Genomic DNA, 21,614 nt, shown 5'->3' with positions numbered 1-21,614 from the left:
ACAGTAATCCATGACCAATGTGATGAATCATTGGTAGTATGGGCCCACACTTTGATTATTTGTTATGACAGATAGCCGGACGGCAGGTTCCACTGCATTTTAGGAATTTTATAATTTTCAAATTTCTATAATTTTATTAATGAGATTTTTATGCACTGTTGATTATGTCATTGTATTTATACTTATGTAATGTTGTCTGCATGTGGCACTTGGAGTGCTTCTGTGAACTGTCCCGAGTCCTTTTGGGGAGATGCTGGTGAGGTACAAATAAAGATGATGATGATGATGATGATGATGATGATGATGATGATGATGATTATTAATAGGCTGTTCAGTCAAGCAACTGAAGCCAATTGCTTTGCATAATTACATTTGGTTGTTTACCCCTTGAGAAGATTCTATTCAAACTGGTTTTTGGCTCTGCTCTAAAAGGTTATGATCTCTAAAAGGTCATGCTTTCCAAAACCTTCCATATTCAAATACCTTATACGATCAACATTTTGAACTCTGGTTTTCCTTCTATGCAAACTTATTTGAGGTCTGGCCCAAAGTAATGTCTCCCCATGAAAAATCAGAAATCCTTTTCACTGCTATCACCCCCTCCACCCAAGCAGGCTAAACAGATATGCATTTATTGAGAGACATGAATGCAAAAATAGTAAGTTTTTATATAGTATATTACTCATGCAAACTTTTCCATTCTTTGCCTTTTAGCTTCATTAATGAGACAGAGCAAACCTGCATGAATCAAATAAAGCTACAGATACTGTAAAGCCCTAACGCTATAAGAATCCTAAGTGCACCATCAAAGAGATACAACATCTGATTTTATCATTAAACTGGAGAAGAACAACAAGGAATCAAAAGAGAGAAAATCTAATTAAGAAATAATAAGAACAAAGAACATGAGAAGACCAAACAGAATTTAAATTGGGTTCTTGAAATATACTGATCAACTCAAACACAAAGAACATTGCTCACATATATTAGAGTATGGGTTTTCTTTGCCAAGAAAAAAAACCCTGGTTGTAAAGTAGTATACAAATTTACGCTCAGTTTGGGTTCCTGGAAAAATATTTATGACTTTAGATATTAACAAATGTTGCTCAGCCAAGCATTATTAGGAAATAGACGTGTTTGTACAAAAAAACCTGCATCTCATTCATTAGACGTTTGTTATCTAAATCCTAATCCTGTTGATATTTGTCTATTTAAGAAATTTGCAAAATAATTAATCTAGACTTGATAATGATCTGCACTCGACTTCTACATAAGCAGAGGAACATCATCCAGGTTTAAATATTAATTTCTAATAACATTTATTTGGTCATGTACCTGTATTACTGCATTGCAGAACTCAAGAGAGTTCATAAACTGGACAAGGGCTGGAGAAAGGAGCCAATCATCTTTCAGCAAACAGTTCCATTCTTCTCCTTTACCTTCCAGCTTTGTAGGCAAAGATGAATATAGGCCACTTAGGCCTGTTGCTAGCACCTGCAAAAAATGTTGTGGGGAAAACACCAAGGACACAACTAATTAAACCAAATAACTGCATTACTGCTAAGCACTGCCTTAAGCTAATACCATTGATTTAGTTACGAAGGGTGTTCATTAAAGATTTCCCCTGACCCACTTCTATTTATCACAGGATGCTGAAACTGCATATGTGTAATGATATAAGTCTTTATACGTTATGTGCCAATTTACAACTCAGAACTGATAACGGTCTTGATTTTACAGGTGCTGAAGTGTAGTGAGGTTTGATAATGGAATATAGAGCAGTCTTCAAGTTCCTTTACTTAAGGCCATACACCAAAGGAGATGTTCAAGGAGATAAAAGAGGTTGTGGTGATGATTCCACATTATACGATGCAGTCAAAAACTGGCACGGTCAATTCAAATATGGTTGGACTTTGGTGCTAACAGCTCCAATTCCAGAGCGACCCCACTCTGCTATTGATGAACACACCATCTAGCAAGTGGAGGTTGCCATTTTGGAAAATTGCTGTGTAACCATTTGCCATCTAGCTCAAAATGTCAAGATTAGTGTGGGGTCCGTGGAAAAAAAATCATTCAAGAGCATTTTCACATGCATAAGGTATCCACTTGCTGGGTCCTCCGCCTGCTCACAGCTTTCCAGAAGCAGGAACAAGTTGAATGCTCTCAAGCTCTATTGACAATGTGGCATGGAAACCAGGAGGACTTTTTCAACAGATGGATCACACAGGATGAAAGCTGGGCCCATCACAATAATCCTGAGACTAAAGTCCAGCCAGAAAATCAGAAGACTTTTACTTCTTGGGAGGAGAGCAATGACCAATCTCGATAAAATAGTGAAGAGTAGAGACATCACACTGACAACGAAGATTCACATAAGTCAAAGCAATGATATTCCCCACAGTAACATATGGATGTGAGAGCTGGAACATAAGGAAGGCTGAGTGAAGGAAGATAGACGCTTTTGAATTGTGGTGCTGGAGGAAAATTCTGAGAGTGCCTTGGACCGCGAGAAGATCCAACCAGTCCATACTCCAGTAATTAAAGCCCGACTGCTCATTGGAGGGAAGGATATTAGAGGCAAAGATGAAGTACTTTGGCCACATCATGTGAAGACAGGAAAGCTTAGAGAAGACAATGATGCTTGGGAAAATGGAAGGAAAAAGGAAGAGTGGCTGACAAAGGCAAGATGGATGGATGGTATCCTTGAAGTGATTGGCTTGACTCTGAAAGAGCTGGGGGCTGCGACGGCTGACAGGGAGTTCTGGCGTGGGCTGGTCCATGAGGTCACAAAAAGTCGGAAGCAACTGAACAAATAAACAACAACAAAGTCCAGTTAATGCAATGGAAGCATCATGACTCACCGCTTCCAAAAAAGGTACGTGTTCAACTCTCTGCAGACAAGGTCATGCTCACAATATTTTGGGACCAGCACGGGAATACTATGCTTCACTGCTGCAGAAATTGCAGGAGGCCATAAAAACCAAGAGACGTGGCATGCTCACCAAAGGTGTCCGCCTTCTGAAAGACAATGCACCAGTTGCACAAATAGAAGCATGCTCCTGTGGCTTTGAAATTCTACAGAATCCCCTTTTTTCACCTGACCTCGCACCATTGGACTTCCACCTCTTTCCAACAATGAAGTTACTTTTGAAGGGCAAGCATTTTTCAGATGATGAGACTCTGATTTCCGAAGTCACAATGTGGCTTCTGGAGCAACCTGTCGACTTCTACAACTGAAGTGGTTACAGTTACTTAAAAAGATGGGAGAAGTGTTTGTCCCTAGGTAGCACCTATGTAGAGAAGGATTAATAACTGTGCCAAGTTTCGTTGCTCTCAGTCCATAGGAAGTGGATTGGGGGAATTCTTTAATCAACGCCCCGTATAGCAGGGAGATTCAAATGCCTAGAATCTAAATCATTTACTTTCAATATGTGTGTAAGTGCCTTCATGTATCCTGTCAACTTATGGTGACCCTATAAATGTCATAGGGCTTTCTTAAGCAAGGGACATTCCCTTCAATAGCTCATAGTTAAAAAAAACATGTGCAAGGAAATACAAGCTCTGTTGTCCTTCAATCAAAAATGATTTTCATTTTGGCATTTCTCAAATATTTAACTTATATTAAGTGTTCAAAATGATTTACAAGTAGGATAGCATTAACTGACCCTGGTAAAACTAAAATTGCATGATGAGTAGCATTTATGCTTATCACATCTCTACATTGATCGTTGGAAATGGTGTAACACCCTACCTTTCCAGTTTGCATTCATAACTCATAATTTCATGTCTCCAGCTTAATTGCCTGCTTTCAAAGAGACATCTTAACACCTGTAATTCTCCACCCAGTCTTCTTTTAGGAAGTCTTGCTTATGTTTTTCCAAGTTTCAAGTAGTTTCAAACTAAATTAGCTCAACATTTACAGCCTTGCTTTTGTCTAAATCTATTGGTCTAGCTCTATAGATATAGATAAAAACACAGACTCCGGAAGTGCAGCACCTTAGGCACGGCGGTGAAGACCTGCCTCCCTGGTCTGCTGCTGCCTGCATGGCTCCGGAGGCTCTGCGGAGGCCAGGGAGGCAGGCAGGCTTACTTGGGAGGGGCCAGGCAGCAGGTAAGAAAATATTTAAAATAATGTGTAAATATTAAAATTAATATGGCGTCCCTACTTCGTGGATTTTCACTTATCGCGGATGGCCCTGGAACACTGTACTGAAAAAAAGTCAAGGAAGAAAGTGCAAAGGCAAGCTTGCAGTTAAGAAAACATAAATAATGACCATAGATGATACATAATGTTAAAGTAGATGATGAAGGTATTTGAATAGTTCAAGAGTGTCTGTATATGGCTCAGTCATTAATCAAAATGGATACTGCAGTCATTATATCAGAAGAGGACTAGGACTTAGAAGGGCAGCTATGAAGGAACTAAACAGAAGTATGAGTATATATTATTGAATGCTAAAGAATTGTCCATGCCATTGTATTTTCAATTTCTATGTATGGTTATGAAAGCTAGACAGTGAACAAAAGGCTAATACGACAAAAAATAAACTCATTTGAAATGTGGTGCTTTTGAAGAGTTCTATAGATAATGTGAATTGCTGAAAAGACAAATAAATTCATCCTACAGCAAATCAAACCTGAACTTTCCTCAGAAGTCAGGGTAAATTGAGACTGTCAGACTTTGGCCATATCATGAGAAGAAATGATCAAAAGAAAAGACAATAGTGCTTGAAAGAAAGAGGAAGATTGCATTAGAAATGGATAGACAGCCCCAGTCTGCAAAATCTGAGCAGAGCTGCTGATGACAGGTAGACTTCAAGGTTGTTCATTCTCAGGGTCACCATAAGTGGAAATGGACTTGACCACAGTTTGCTACAACAAAAAATTAATATGTTTTCACTTTGCTCAAATTATCTATCAATGCAATCTGGAAATATGTTAAATGGTTTATTTTGTAGGCTACCCTCAGTTCATCTGATAAACAGTGGGGTTGAAGTGCTTTAATATAGACAGAAGCAACTCCATGTGTATCAACCTCATGTACATATTATGTAGTGTACCTTTTGCAGCAGGCATACTATCATAGATATTTACAGTATAACTTGATTATTGGGGTTTAAATTAAACTATGAGATCACTTCTAAAGTGTTGATTAACCACATCTTTGTGGAAAAATTAGCCATTCTTAACTGGAACCTGTACTTTGAATAAATCACAAAAATCTTGACACAACAATGTGATTGCTTTAAATAACCCAAAGCTTTAGGAACACTTTCCCGATCCCCAACTACCCGAGGCTGACACAAGGACACAATTCTGGATGTTGAAAGTTTGTTTCTGCACTCTGAACTAGTACTAGTTTAATTATGAAGATGGATTTTGACATAAATTATATCCTACCCATTTTCATTTCAACCAAATTGAGTTGGTTCATCTTCATCAGAACTGAGATAATTTTGTTGAATCCACAGGGAAGTGACTATTAAAACCCCTTTAATCTTTCAATATTTTTGCTTGAGTGGAGTGCTCATGTCACCTACTCTCCCCAAGCATCATTTTGTTTTTTTCTAAAGGTAGAACAATGCTCCCCAAACTGTAAAGATCACACAACACCCACATATTATGAGGCCTGAAAAAAATGAACAACCTTCAGGAATGGACTGGGATATTTTACTATAGACTGGGGCAAGCTATCTTCATGGCTGCCCTGACTAGTACTGCTTAGATAATTATTCTAATTAGGAGTGTGTTTTGTCAAATTTAGCCCCCTACTGTTTGAAGGTTAATACAATTGGCTTTAATCTTCAGAGTAAAAAGACTTTCTAAAAATTAATTGGCAAATGTAATTATGGACGTTACAGAATGAATCTAATAAGTCTATCTACCTCTGGGACAATTTCTTTTTCAAAAATGCTGAATCCACTTCCAATGAAGTCAACAATAATTTTTCTCTGCTAAAAACTTATTATTCAATGTTTCAAAGTACAATGGCAATTTTGAAACTTTTTAAAAAAATCAGTATCCTTAGCAAAAAAATTATTTCCCTGAAACGTATTATCTTGTCTCAAGAGGATCATGAAAAATGATGTTGAAGAGGACTTGAGCTTACTCTATTGCTTTTCAGGATGAAAACCTTTTAACCGTATTTCAATGTACCTCGTTTCTTTTACCATGGTGAGAGGTTACATGTGTGTGATTTGAGAGATAAGCCCAAGTGTAAAATCACCCAATATGCACTATGAAGACAATGCATCTTAGAAATCTGAAATGTATGGATAGCAACAACTCCAGAAGAACTATCTCATTTTGAATTCCTATTAGAACAGGAACTTTTACAAGTAGAACACAATGGGTATGTAGTACAATTTCTGTGCAAGATGAACAGATTTCATTGCATAAGACTGGCTCCTGGAAAAACTGTATAGTAAAGTAATTACCATGTAAGTTGTCCAGATCTCTAGAAGTGAAGTGAAGGGAGTGGGAACACACCTGGCTTCATTGCGAAGAGGAAACATGGAAAGCTGAACTAAGAATGTTTGAAAAGAAAGATCATCCTGATCCCAAATGTATATATAAGATTTACCCTGAAAGCACTACACATGTGCTTTCAGGGTAAATCTTACCCAGTTTCATGTCCCGGCTTTCGTTCGGGGTCCAGATCCATTTTTGTACACCTCCAGAAATCAGGATGGTACTTTCCAGTTAGGGGAAACCAAAATCCAGACAATTATGGGGGGGGGGCTTTCCTCCACACTGCCCCCCCCCCCACCCACTGGCTCCCATTCCCAGCATGAAGTCTTACCTGGCACCTGTTGTTTCTACTCCAGAGTAAAAGGCGCTCAGCTGTAGGCACTGGCAGGCACACACAGTTTCCTGGCCTGTCTGTGTGCCCCGTCACACATGTATTCTCCTCGGGGCACCGAAAATTGGACTATTATGGCGGGGGGGGGGCCTTCCCACCCACTGGCTCCCTTTACCAGCATGAGTTCTTCTTACCTGGCACCTGCTGTTTCTACTCCAGAGTAAGAGGCACTCAGCTGTAGGCACTGGAAGGTGCACAGTTTCTGGGCCTACCTGTATGCCTCTTATTATAAAGTAGAAACAGCGAGTTCCAGGTAAGAAGAACACATGCCCTGCCACACTCTCCGAGAGTGCATGTGTGGAAGGGCGTGCAGGAAGGCCCAGAAAATGACTACAAGCCAAGCTCTGGACCTGCCTACATGCCCGCCACACACGCACTTTCTTTCCAAGGCAAGGAGGCAAGTTCAGATGCACACAAAAGAAGACTTTCCTGTTGAGCAGATTTTCATGTGAGGAGGGGGTTTCCCATTTCGTGCTTCCAAAGAAATGGAAGACACAAAAGAAATGGTAAAATTCTGCGTACAACGCTAATAGACACTTGTTTTCAAAATACAATTTTTTTTCAACATTGTCAGGGAACACAAACCCTCACCTTTCATTCTCCTCCTTTATTGTGCCTGAGAATATGATTGCCTCATTTGGGAGACATATTTTGTCTGAAATGTGGGATGAACACATAGCAAAATAAATTATGAAACACTAAATCAGGATACAGCAGGAAGGAATGTGGACAAAGTCCAAATATAGCAGAGAAAAGATAAGATGAAGTTAAGAAAGACTGAGAAAGAAACACTGTTTTAAAAGTAGTTTCCGATTTAAAGAATAAAGGTAGCTGCTTCCCTACAGCAATCATCATCACTGACCTAATTGGAGCTTAATTAAATTTGGCAAAATGCCTATCTCTGTAATTGGTGGAGCACCAGAAGGAATATAACTAGCATATGGCCACAGTGCATTCAATATGATTAGGTCATTCATCTTACATTCATATTGAAAAATAGAGGAAAACACAAGTTTTACATTAAAACCGAGAGATCTGAAGCAGAACGAGAAAAGAAGCTGATGAGAGATTATCAGATTAAACTTCTAAATAAATGCTCATGTTTTATTTAAAGATGTCTGATCTTTGACTGGCACATTATAATCCTAATTAATGTTAAAATAATTAGACCCAAAAGACTACCTAAACATCATACTTTGATATATCTCCAATAACTAAGATTCATTTAATCCAAAAGTATTATTTTTGTACATCAATTAATCCTCCGCAGAGAAAGCAAATTAGAGTTTAATAATGTCCACAATTCATTTTTAAATAACTGCACCTTTTTTTTCTTTTTGTAAAACCCTATGGTTTGGCTACTTAAAATTGGGCTACTTATTTGGCTACTTAAAAAATTAACTTTAACACATGTAACATCTATCAAAATAAAATGGGGAAAGCCTACTTAAATGAAGCTTAATGAAAGGGTTCCATGCTGCTGTTTGCAAGTTCTGCATAACTATGATAAGATGATAGTGCACCACATAAAACCATTTGTGTTTTGCTGGAGAAAGGACTATGGTCCCACACAACCATATAACCCAGAATATCAAGGCAGAATAATCCACAATATCTGCTTTGAACTGGAATATCTGAGTCCACACTGCCATATATCCCAGTTCAAAACAGATAATGTGAGATTTTATTCAGATGTGTGGAAAGTGCCCAATACATAAAACAATGAAGGTTTTTTTCTTTGAGGGAGCAGGATAAAATGTTATAAGAAACTTACCGGGCAAAAGTAAGTATTTTCTACGATGTAATTTGCAACCACACTGTTTTCTGCAGAAAGTGACATGATAAAAAGCAATGCATCACGAGCCTGCTGGCCAACAGTCCCATCTCGATGGATGAAAGGAATCAGGAGTGAAAAAATCAGGAAATTTGCAGCTCCTTGGTCCTCGCTGGTGTGGAAGAAGAGTTCCAAGATAGATGGATCTTTGGCTAGGATTGAGCAGAGCTGGTTGAGAAGAACGACCAAGTCCATCTCTACAGCTGGGGTTGTGGTTCCTGAGCAAGAACTCAACAACATCATTAAAGGTTTCAGGATGGGTTTGTGATGCAGCAAGGGCTGGTGGGACTGTGTGACAAGCATTTCGTACATCTTCAGTTGTTCTATTTTCATTTCATCAGTGAATTCCCGCCTCAAACTCCAAAGAAAGAGTTTCTCCATGATATTCTCGGTGACCACAAACTCCAGGATAGGGCCCATTGCAGCATCTTTGGCTTGTTCTTCAATTAAAAGGAAGAGCATGTGCTCCACATAATTCTGCACAGTACTGGCTTCATCTGGAGGTATTACCCCATATTTGGCCTGAACATTTTTCAAAGGGTCATGCTTCTCTAAGATTTTTACAACCTACAAAAAATGGAATTACTTTTGATGATCTGTGTAGAGAGATTTATCACAATATTAATAGGTTTGTTATTAAACAAACTCAGTCATCAATATTTACATATTAAACCATGTTTCATTTCACTGTAAATTTACCAGCTGAATTTAATTGCAGCAAGATGTGTCTCACTGCACTGAACACAGAGACAGACAGTTGAATCAAACAAGGTAACAGTGCAATCTGCTTATGAACAACTGTTTGCATGGTTAGGAAAGTTATTTTATGCTTTTTATGAAAAACCTGATGCTGACCAAAGGTCTGCATTCATTGCCACATATTTTAAATATATCTTCCTGATTTAATGAAGTAAATATATACATTTTAATATAATACATTCTAATATAATATAAATATAAACCAAGCAATTGGTTTAATGTTTACAAAGTATAAAGTCGAGTTGGTGCTAGACCTATGGTATGTTTTAACCAGATGATAGATTATTTAGAATTGATATGTATAGGTTTTGTGTGTGTTTACTATTATTGTTTGAATTTGGCATTTAATTACTGCCATAATTTGTAAGCTGCCCTGAGTCCCCCTTCAAGGGTGAGAAGGGTGGGATATAAGCACAGTAAATAAATAATAATTAAAATTTCTTTGTCTGAGGCAGAACAAAAGGTGTTCTTCCTCCCTCTCTAATCAGAACATGATGCATGGAAATAAAAAAGAAATCAAGTTATTTTGGCACTTAAGTTATATGCTCATTTTTCCCACCAGCCAGTAAGTAAAAATATAACCACCATCACAACCATGATTACTACTATTTTCAACTTAATCATGACCGTGAAGATGCCATTTCCATCTGTCTAACTGTAGGCTTAGTCTTGTGCCCTGTACTTACATACTTTTCCAAACCGAAACTTTGCAAGAATGACCCATTGTTGCAATTCTTTGAAAGTTATCAAGTTAATTACAAAGTAAATTGGTTTTGTTGTCAAACTGAAACTCAAATGCAAATTGCAAAAACTGAAAACATTCCTCCAGCTCAACTTTTGGGAGAAACAGTTGATTAGACTTAGAATTCAGTGATAGGTTGTACAACTTGTTCTACAATAAGCCCTCCAAATTTATGAGTTTAAGCTTTGTGGATGTGATTGATTTCCTCCACCACTGCTCTGCACCATTTTTGAAAGGGACTTCAATAACACCAGCATCTATTTGCAGCTGTGTTCAGTTAAGTCAAGCTTTGTTACTGAGGAAATCTTTGGTTACAAGGAAGTAGTTAAACTGATAGGGTATCTGGATCTGGCCACACTGAGAAACGGGACAGGGGCAGACAGAGAGAGCAAGATGGGGAGAGGGAAGGAGGAAAGAACTGGGGTGTTTGGGTGATATAGCCTTAGCAGGTCTGGGCTTAATAGGGACTTCAAGGCCCGCTGTAGAATCAATTTATCATGTCTAAACTGGAAGTCTAGGTAGAGACATGACACCACTAGCCTATAGATGTTTTGTCAATCTGTGTAGATAATACTGGATTTAAAAGCCACGATCTTTAAAATATGAAGTCTATATTACAGAACATATGTTGCTTAATGGGTTTTAAACAACCTGATCATGAACAGAATTGCATCCAATGCTGAAACAACTGAGTTGTCTTCTTAAATTTCACAGTGCTTCAAAACACAATAATTATATATTCCAACCTGTATTTCATTTGCAATGGAAATTAGATTTCCTTATTCAGTTTCGACAATATCCAATAGTTATATCTCTATCACTGTAAGCTAAATAACAGAGATCAGGATTCCACAGTTCACCAGAACAAAATAAACATAAAGTGCAATTCAGTATCACCAACCAGACATAATATGGGAGTACTCTTCATTTTGGAAATGCACCTGATGTCCAAATCTTTTTTAGAAAATGTATTCTTGCCAACTTTAAATATAAATATGAGAATAAAAGATTTAACAAGTTGTTACCTGTGCCCAATGGGTTTTAAAAACTATCATGCAGGTCTCTGGGTCAACTCCTTCAAGGCTCACAGCCTGATGGTTTTTCTTGCAACTTGTGGCTGTGGACATCATCAACTCTCCAAAAATCAATTCAACTAGGCCATGTTAAATTCCGTATGTGGCTAGTGTAGTCAATCACTGTATTACGAGTGTCAGGTATGAAAAGACATTTTTAATCTGAAAGAAACAAATAAACTCAGACAAATATGCACAAAAGATTAAAAAAACAAATAATAAAATGAAATATTTTCTGTTTCAAAATAATAATAATAATAATAATAATAATAATAATAATAATAATAACTTTATTTTTGTACCCCGTCACCATCTCTCTGAAGGGACTCAGGACAACTTACATGTGGAGCAAAACATCCATAAAACATAAAAAGCAAAACAATCCATAATATATTTTTTGTCGTGTCATGTCAAGAGCGATTTGAGAAACTGCAAGTCGCTTCTGCTGTGAGAGAATTGGCTAAGGACGTTGCCCAGGGGACGGCCGGATGTTTTGATGTTTTATCATCCTTTTGAGAGGCTTCTCTCATATCCCCGCATGAGGAGCTGGAGCTGATAAAGGGAGCTCATCCACACTCTCCCCGGATTCGAACCTGTGACCTGCCGGCACAGGGGTTTGACCCACTGTGCCACCGGGGGCTCCACCCATAAAATAAAACACATTAAAATAGAAGCATCATCAAATACAACAACCAAGATAAAACACACTAAACATAACAGAATAAAACAGAGTGCATTAGAGCTGTTATCAGACCACGTTCAACATAAGCTATTTCTGAGATGGGCATGACCAAGGTATATAAGGGCTGGGCAAGGGATAGTGCAAATAGCATACCATATGACTGGGATAGTGGATGAAGTGCAAAACAGAGTACTATCTAGCAACCTAAGAACTGGGCATATATAATTGGGACTAATCATTCTTGAAAGCTAGCTGAAACAAACAGGTTTTCAAATCCCTGCGAAAAGAGGACAGAGTGGGGGCTTGCCTAATGTTTCTTGGGGGAAGGTGTTCCAAAGTCAAGAGGCCACCACCAAGAATATCCTCTCCCTCATCCCCACGAGTCATGCTTGTGACAGTGGTGGAAGCAAGAGGAGGGCCTCCACGGCAGATCTTAAGAGCCTGTGCCGGTTCATAGGGGGAGATGCAATCACGAAGATAGGAGGGGCCCAAACCATTTAGGGCTTTGTAGATCATAACCTGCACCTTGAATTGTGACTGAAAACTTATCGGCAGCCAATGGAGCTGCTTCAATAGGGGTGTTGTGCGCTCCCTATAATTCGCTCCAGTTAGAAGCGTGGCTGGACTTTAGTACCAGTTGCAGTTTACGGGCTGTCTTCAAAGGCAGCCCCACATAGCGTGCATTGCGGTAATGGAAATGCTGATTTCACATTCAGTCAGCCCTCTGTAGTCACAGATTCTGTATCTACAATTCAACCACCCATGGCTTGAAAATATTTTTTTTAATTCATAAACTAATTTTTTTTTATTTTTCATTGTATATAATGGATACCATTTCACTACACCATTGAATATCATGGGACTTGAACACGCACAGACAATCATATCCACAGAGGTCCTGGATTTCAAACCCAATGGATAATGAGTTCTACTATACAACGATAACTATTCATATTTCAACTGAACACTCCACAAGGATGACTATTCATATTTCCACAACACTCCCCTGAATTCCATGCAATTCCAATATGTTGCCTTTCACTATCTATGTATTGTTAAACTAATCCCCAAGTCTGCCACAGTGGTCACTCCTTGATCTATGCTCTCCTTACAGCACATTATAATTGAGGAGATATTACCAAAAAAAAAAGATACTGTTCTCTTTTAAGTGAATTGTAAGACGAAGCATAGATGGAATAGAGTTATGCTCTTGGCTCAAAGAGAGAAGCTTTTTTGATAAGTCTTTGTGTGTGATACGGATTGTAAGAACATAAAAGGGAATAATAACTAAATTTAGTATACATGAAATGCATTGTCCTTTTCTCTTTATTTTCTTTGGTTACCAAGCAATACAACAATTGAATACACCGGCAAAGTTGAAAGCTTTTTAAAATACCTGACACAAAACAGCTATTCATTCAGAAACACTTGACTTTTCTTGTTAATAAGAACAAACTGTGTGAAATTACAGTACGTTAAACTCGGGGTGCAAGCATCACAGCTCTTTACCAATGCCACTATAAAAAGTGAAAAGAATGCCTATATTTAAACAAAGTACAATTTTGTTCTGATAAATCTCGCAGCACATGCAAACAACATGCTGGGCTCGAAGGCAATGGCTGCAGTGCAGTCTTCATACTTACATAGCTCTTTCCTCTCCCCACTTCTTCGCTGCGTAAGCTGCTTTCACTCCATCCTCACTGCCATTCCAGAGAGTCCTGAAATACAATATGGGATTCATAAGGAAAAACGAAGTAGCAAAATGTTTTGAGTGCATTCAGGTTTTTTATTAATCTTTATTAGGGATTATTAGGGATTCTGGAGAGAAGGGGGAAGGGTATATTTTGTTATACATAAAAAGTGGAGGAACAATATGTCAGAGGGAAAGTAGGAAACTGAGGAAGCAGGAAAAGAATAGAGAAAAAATAAAGAATAAATTAGAAGAATACAAAAAAGAATACAGGATGGAGGAGTCCAGCAAAGAGCTCTCTGGGGAAATGGAACAAACCAACTGAGGTAGTGTTTAAAGCTTCACCCAAAAAACTAATACAGAGGAAGGTCTCTACACTATTGGGAAGGCCAATAAACTGGGGAAACTGAAGCAAAGGAGGAGAAGGCACAACCAAGACTTGGCATTAAAGAAGAGTTTTCCCAATCATCAAATCATCAGCATCTAAAAATTGACTTTGTTCTATGTACTATTATTAAGTCAAATGTATATACAGTAGTCTTGCTATTTATTTATTTATCATGTCAGGGGCAACCAGACCATTGTATTACATTTCTAACAGAACAAAACAAACAAACAGATGACAAAACACAAAGTTTGCAAGCTTGGTAGTTGATTAAATGTCCTTTGACCAGTATCTGGCCACTTGGAGTGCCTCTGGTGTTGCCGCAAAGAGGTCCTCCGTTGTGCATGTGGCAGGGCTCAGGTTGCATTGCAGTAGGTAGTCTGTGGTCTGCTCTTCACCACACTCGCATGTTGTGGATTCCACTTTGTAGCCCCATTTCTTAAGGTTGGCTCTGCATCTCGTGGTGCCAGAGCGCAGTCTGTTCAGCGCCTTCCAAGTCACCCAGTTTTTTGTGTGCCCAGGGGAGAGTCTCTCATTTGGTATCAGCCAGTGGTTGAGGTTCTGGGTTTAAGCTTGCCACTTTTGGACTCTCGCTTGCTGAGGTGTTGCTGAGTCTTGCTTATCCAATATAAACGGGCCAGCAGAATGTTGGATAAGCGAGACTCTACTGAACCCTCCCAAAAGAGATTAGATTAGCCCCCACCCTTCAATCCTTCTGGTCCAACCTGAAAACATAGATGTCCAGACAGGCCTTTTACCTTGAGTAGGCTAAATGGGCCCAAATGAAGCTGACACTTGACCGCTGTGAATTGACAACAGTTAGATTTATTTACTGTTGTTTTGATTTTGTTAACACGTGTTGACAGGGGGTTGTTATAATTTTATATAACTTGCTTTATACTTTTGTATTGTTTTTACCGGTTGTATGTTATATGTGCAACTTGGAGTGCTTTGTAAGCCACTCTGAGTCCCTTCGGGGAGATGGTAGCAGGATATAAATAAAATATTATTGTTGTTGTTATTATTGTAAGTGAATATGTTGGATAATAAGGAGGGATTAAGGAAAAGCCTATTAAATGTCAAATTACGTTATGATTTCACAAATTTAGCACAAAAACATCATGCTTTACAAGAAATTGACAGGAAAAGCAGTTCAATACATGGTAAGATTGTGTGGTAATTACCCTATTTACGAATTTACACCAATGTATTGCAATGTATTGAAACATCTGTGGATCCTGGCGGGAGGCAGACTGCGTTGGATGAGTGAAGGTTGGATAAGCGAGGCTCTATTGTATTCCTGTACATGTTTGGGATATACTTTGACCACATTTGCAAATGACTGTAATAATACAAATGCATCAAGAATATAGAACCATTGAAAGTAGTGTATGGATGCTGCTGCAAGACATTTAAGAAGATATACCATAGTAGTATAAAATTTATATTACAGTCATTATAGCATTCAAAATGTTATACAATATCCAATAAAATTAGTTCAATCTACAATAGTTGTAAACATTCCAGGCAAATACAAATAACACGCTAGAGATTCTATTTTTAATATAGTAGACCCTACTGCAGTCTCAGAATTAAAAGATGTGATAACACTTGTTTTAAATGTATGCATGTACACTTTTATACTCCTAAATGTTAGATTTAGGAAATTTCATTTGTTGAGGTTTAAAAAGCTTGTACTGTGTGCGTTCTAGGGTACTTTCCGACTGTGACAAGAATTTGAATCTATTGTGGGGTATAAAAAATCACCACATTCAAAGCAGTTTCTTCTATTGTGTTTCACTCAACTACCCAGAGTCAAATAAATGCAAAATAAAAGCCAATAAGAGAAGCTATCTACAGAGGTTAATGTATTCCATCCAAATAGGGCAGAATAAGCAGAAAATCAATGCAAAATATAATCAGGAGAACCAGCATTCTCACTCTCACAGGCTATAAGGAAGGCAATGCAAACTCCTCTGAATCAAACTTGCCAAAAACCCCTCTATGATAGGGTTGTCATATATTGTTACAAAATGCAAGCAATCACGATGTGTGTGTCAACTGCAAAATAAAGTACAATGTATGGAGTAATGGCTGGGCCTAGAAGTTTTAGATACTCACAACCTCACAACCTCTGAGGATGCTTGCCATAGATGCAGGCGAAACGTCAGGAGAAATGCCTCTAGAACATGGCTCTATAGCCCGAAAAAACCCACAAGAACCTAGTTTTAGATACTGTTGCAATTTCATTCAGGCCAAACTGTACAAGTGTTCAGAGGCTTGGAAGAGAGAAGCAGAGACAGACAGACTGATTTGGTGGTTCAGTTCCTCAAAGACAAATTGAACCACCTAAACTGGCCTTTACAGGCCAATGGATACTCCACTACAAACATCAGAAGAGCTGCAAGATGGAGAACAAGCCACAAGCCAAAGATCCAACCAGAGGAAAAGTGTTCTTGTACACATCAAGGGAAAAATTGACCACATAGGGAAGCTGATGAGGAAACACAACCTACAAACTATCTACAGACCCACTAAGAAAATCCAAAAATTGCTACATTCAGCAAAGGACAAGAGAGATCTTCTCACCTCTGCAGGAGTCTACCCTATATCATGCAGCTGTGGACAAGGCTACATACTAGGGACCACCAAATGCAGCATTGCCCAAACACGAAAGGCACTGCAGACTACTTCAAACAGAGAAGTCAGTCATAGCAGAGCACCTGGACATGAATCAACCTGGACACAGCATATTATTTGAGAACACAGAAATGCTCAACAACTTTAACTACTGCCATGTTAGGCTATTCAGAAAAGCCACTGAAATCCATAAGCATAATTTCAACAGAAAGGAAGAAACCATGAAAATGAACAAAATCTGGCTACCAGTATTTAAAAAAACTCTAAAATTATAACAGTAAATAAAGAACAACACTCAAACATAGGGGAACTCCAGACAAAAAAACAAACAGGGACAACTAATCACCTCTCAACAAAGGATTCCCCCAAACAGTAACAAGCCACACTTAAAAACTGTCTGGCTATCAAATGCTAATCAAGGTGGCCAAGTGAAACATTCACACCAAGCTCCAACAGACAAGAGTTCTTTCTCCCACCCTAGACTCCCCACAGATACATAAACCCAATTTTTCTAGTTTCCAACTGCCCTCACAACCTTTGAGGATGCCTGCCATAGATTCAGGTGAACCGTCATGAAAGAATGCTTCTAGAACATGGCCATACAGCCCGAAAAACCTACAACCCAGTGATTCCAGCCATGAAAGCCTTCGACAATACAAAGACTGATTTTATTCTTGGCTGCTGAAAAGAAGGTCTCTCATATGGACAATGAAATATCATTTTGAATCTCTCTAAAAGGACATGTAGTGAATTGATGAAACTGATCATATTGTACATATGTTATTCTGAATTAAGAAGAGTAAACTGCTTGTTCTTTACTATTCTACTGCATGGCATATTTTCTTTACCAGGCAAGGCAGTGTGTGGGCTGATCCAACGTCAACTACACATGGTTTATTTTACATATATCACATTCCACCTAAAAGCACAAAACAACAATGGCCATCAGAAAAAATAGAACAAAACAAAAGAAAACATGCACTTTTGTATCACAGGTATCCTGAACCCAATGAATATCAATGTCTCATATGAAAAAAAGTTAATTTCTTTCAAATTGGGCCAACAAGATTATTTTGGTCCCAATGTAAGACACAAGATGGGACAGAAAATCTTCTGTAGCTAAAAAGCTAAATTTCTTTGAATATTTTTGTCCCTGAAGTTCTTTGACTATGGGGTGGTGGAAGGGTTAAATTTATTAGACCAATTTCTGAAGTTTTGATACATTTAGATATAATTAGGCAACTACCAATTGTAGATGCTAACTTCTGGTCCCAACTAGGGTAAACCAACTAAATTAATGAGATTTTAATGCATGCTGATTTGCTAGCCAACAACAGATTGAATGGGACTACTCTGCCTGGAACTAGCCACTGTTTTTAGTCTAATGTTGGGAAATGGCTACAGTGTAAATCTCTTTTTGTGCATATTCAACAACAAAAGATGCCTTGAGGACACTAAAATGTCCTCTCCTCGTTCATGAGGGTTAATGGAAATGCACAAGGGATGTGTCTTGTTATATAAGTGCTATATATTAAGAACCTTATTTCACACATAGCTCTTGATAATCTCTCTTGAAAGCAGTCCATCTTAATTATACTGTAGCTTGACAAGAATGTCAATTAAAGCAGAATGTGCTGATTTAACAATTGTACTTGACATTATGAAGAACAAAGTAAAAAACCTCTGCAACTACAGAAAAGTTAATGTGCACTGCTTCACCTTCATAATAAACCCAATAATAACTTTTAGAGCAAATTTATTTCACCAGCCTGTGTTAACAGACAATAACATTTTATTGACACTCATTCTACATCTACAAATATATCAATATATTTTTATGTAAACCTTCCTTGAACTATACACTACAAGAGGAAGGTTTCATGTCTTCTATAGGCAGATCATTCCATTGTTGAATTCCTCTTCAAGTGGTTAAACCAAATCTATTGTTTACAGTAAACTGAAAATAAGCCATACATGTATTATTTATTCTGTACTTGAGGAAAAAGAGGAAATGAAAGGGAAACAAATGTGGCTTTCCATGGGACAACCCAGCACAAGCAAAATGCCTTGGTCTTCTTTCACAAGAACAAGCTGACATTGTAGAGACTACATGTTGTATTTTGTTCCTTATGCATTTTAAGGCAGTGGTTCTCAACCTTCCTAACGCCACAACCCCTTAATACAGTTCCTCAGGTTGTGGTGACCCCCAACCATAAAACTTCATAACTGTAATTTTGCTACTGTTATGAATTATAATGTAAATATCTGATATGCAGGATGTGTTTTCATTCACTGGACCAAATTTGTACAAATACTCAATATGCCCACATTTGAATACTGGTGGGGTTGGGGGTGTGATTTTGTAATTTGGGAGTTGTAGTTGCTGGGATTTCATCTACAATCAAAGAGCATTCTGAAATCCATCAAAGATAGAATTGAACCAATATTGGTACACTGAACTCCCATGATCAACAGAAAATACTGGAAGGGTTTGGTGGGCATTGATCTTGAGTTTTGGAGTTGTAGTTCACCTACATCCAGAGAACACTGTGGACTCAAACCATCATGGATCTGGACCAAACTTGGCATGAATACTCAATATGCCCAAATGTGGACACTGGTATAAAACAGACCTTGACACTTGGGAGTTGCTGGGATTTATAATTCACCTACAATCAAAGAGCATTCTGAACCCCACCAATGATAGAATTGGGCCAAACTTCCCACACAGAACCCCCATAACCAACAGAAAATGCTGTGTTTTGTGACGGCCTTTGGCAACCCCTCTGAAACTCCTTTGCAACCCTCCCGGGGGTCCTAACAACCAGGTTGAGAAAGGCTGGTTTAAGAGAACAGAGAATGGGTTTTGTTGCAAGAATTAGGGAAAGGCTATCTTAAAAGAGGCTGAACATGGCCAACTGCACCTATCAAATTTGATGGAATTTTCCAAGCCATGGACTTCACAGTAGTGACTTGGTAATCACAACAAATTATTTTAGAGTGTATGAGGAGTTCAGCGATCCCAGTCTTTTCAGATTTTGGTCTATCTGGATGAGATTTTATTACACCATGGTATATAATGGGACTTCACCACCCACAGATTTTGGTATCCATGAAATGTCCTGGAACCAAAACCAGGGGAAACCAAGGGCTCATTATACTCCTTAATGATCTGTGTACTCAACGGTGGCTCTTCATGGGTAATAAGAGAAAGCACAGAGAGAGTGAACTGAGAGGGTGGTCCAAGCTACTTCATAAGAGGGAGTTAGGAAGCCATCTTCAAAGAAATCTTACTTGGATCCCAAGAACTGTTAACAGTTAGCAGATCATATTGCTATAACCACTGGGTAAGCCACCATAGTGAGGAAAGGCTTGTAACCGAAGGCCCCTTGGATATGACTACTCATTTGTACTCATCTCAATCTAAATTCAAGCTTGGTTTTGGTATACAGACCATCTTGGTTCCTCTCATGAATGACCTCATTGTCTTAATGAAGGCAGATGAATTATGACCCTGTTGATTCTCAAGGATATGTCAGGGGATTTCAATATTATCAGCTTGGTATACATTTGGATAGGAGTCCAAATGTATGTCTTTTCTAAAGCAGGAGGAAGTGAGATGTTATCAGGGTACCTAATAGTGACTGCACTTAGACATTTTCACAACAAGACTGAATGATATGGGTTCAATGCACACAGGGACATGAAGACAAGGCTGGTACATGCACCTCTTGTCCTCAGATATACAAGAGAAGCACCTAAAAAGGTTGGAGGATACAGGGAAAAATACTTTTTTGTCCAAAAGTGAACAAAGACATTAAAACATTGTAAATAATGAAGTCCAGGCTTTAGAAGTCATTGGACTACCACTTCCATCCTCCCTTAGTAGTGTTTGCAGTCAAACATCACCTGGAACACTACAACTGCTTGCATTTGGTCTACAAGATTACCATATATATTCAACTATAAGCCAACCCAAATATAAACCGAGGCACCTAATTTCACCACAAAAAAATGAGGAAATGTATTGATTCGAGTATAAGCCAAGGATGGGAAATGCAGCAGCTACTGGTAAATTTCTAAATAATAATCGATACCAATAAAAATACATTAATTGAGGCATCAGTAGGTTAAATGTTTTTGAACATTTACATAAAACTGTAATTTAAGATAAGATTATCCAACTCTGACTAAACCATTATTCTAACCTTCTTCAGTGTCAGTGTGCTTACATATCCTTCCAACTATAATAAAGAAAGTAAAATAATAAATGTAATAATAATAGAGTAAAATAATAAAAGTAATAAAAATAATAATTATAATAATAGAGTAAAATAATGGAAATGTAATAATAGTAAAATAATACATCTTATAATAATAATAACAGAGTGAAATGATAAATAACTTTAATTCGAGTATAAGCCCAGGGAGGCTTTTTCAACCTTAAAAAAGGGCTGAAAAACTCAACTTATACTCAAGTATAATTGTTTTATTGTTTTAATGATTGTTTTATTGCTTATGGATGTATTGTTTTAATTTGTTTTATGTCTAACTGTAGTGTATAATTGTAACTGTTTGTACTGGCATTGAATTTTGCCTTTACTTATATGTGAACCGCTTTGAGTCCCCCTCGGGGTGAGAAAAGCGGCATACAAATACTGTAAATAAATAAATAAATAAGTACATACAGTACTTGTCTCATTGAGCCCTAAACAGTGTGGGCATTCTGCAAAATATAATAAATACAAAAACACGTATTGCATGAATACACTTTTTTCCCTCTACAGTCACATCTTTCCATTTTGTGCTGATTTGTTAAATATACATAAGCTATCTATCAATAGAATAAAAATAAAGAAACAGAGGAACAGATAGAAGTGTACTGGCTAGTCAAGAAATGAAATTAAATGTTTTAACAATATGGAAGTGAAATCAAAGGCCTATGAA

The 21,614-nt window shown here is 37.9% G+C and overlaps 1 protein-coding gene across 2 annotated transcripts in view; it reads right to left on the bottom strand.

Moving 5' to 3' along the window:
• Positions 1–21,614, bottom strand: part of FHIP1A (FHF complex subunit HOOK interacting protein 1A) — a 122,778-nt gene that overhangs the window by 54,853 nt on the left and 46,311 nt on the right. For both annotated transcript variants that reach the window (XM_060778839.2, XM_060778840.2), the window contains exons 2-5: positions 13,596–13,670; positions 11,223–11,432; positions 8,637–9,263; positions 1,336–1,494 (exon numbers count right to left, since the gene is read on the bottom strand). In XM_060778839.2, coding sequence (XP_060634822.2) covers positions 1,336–1,494; positions 8,637–9,263; positions 11,223–11,327 — 891 coding nt within the window. In that variant the 5' untranslated portion in view covers positions 11,328–11,432; positions 13,596–13,670. The remainder of the gene's footprint in view (positions 1–1,335; positions 1,495–8,636; positions 9,264–11,222; positions 11,433–13,595; positions 13,671–21,614) is intronic.

Source organism: Anolis sagrei, chromosome 5, assembly GCF_037176765.1.
Source record: "Anolis sagrei isolate rAnoSag1 chromosome 5, rAnoSag1.mat, whole genome shotgun sequence".
Classification (NCBI taxonomy): Eukaryota; Metazoa; Chordata; class Lepidosauria; order Squamata; family Dactyloidae; genus Anolis; species Anolis sagrei.
This window is presented reverse-complemented; position numbering and strand designations above follow the sequence as displayed.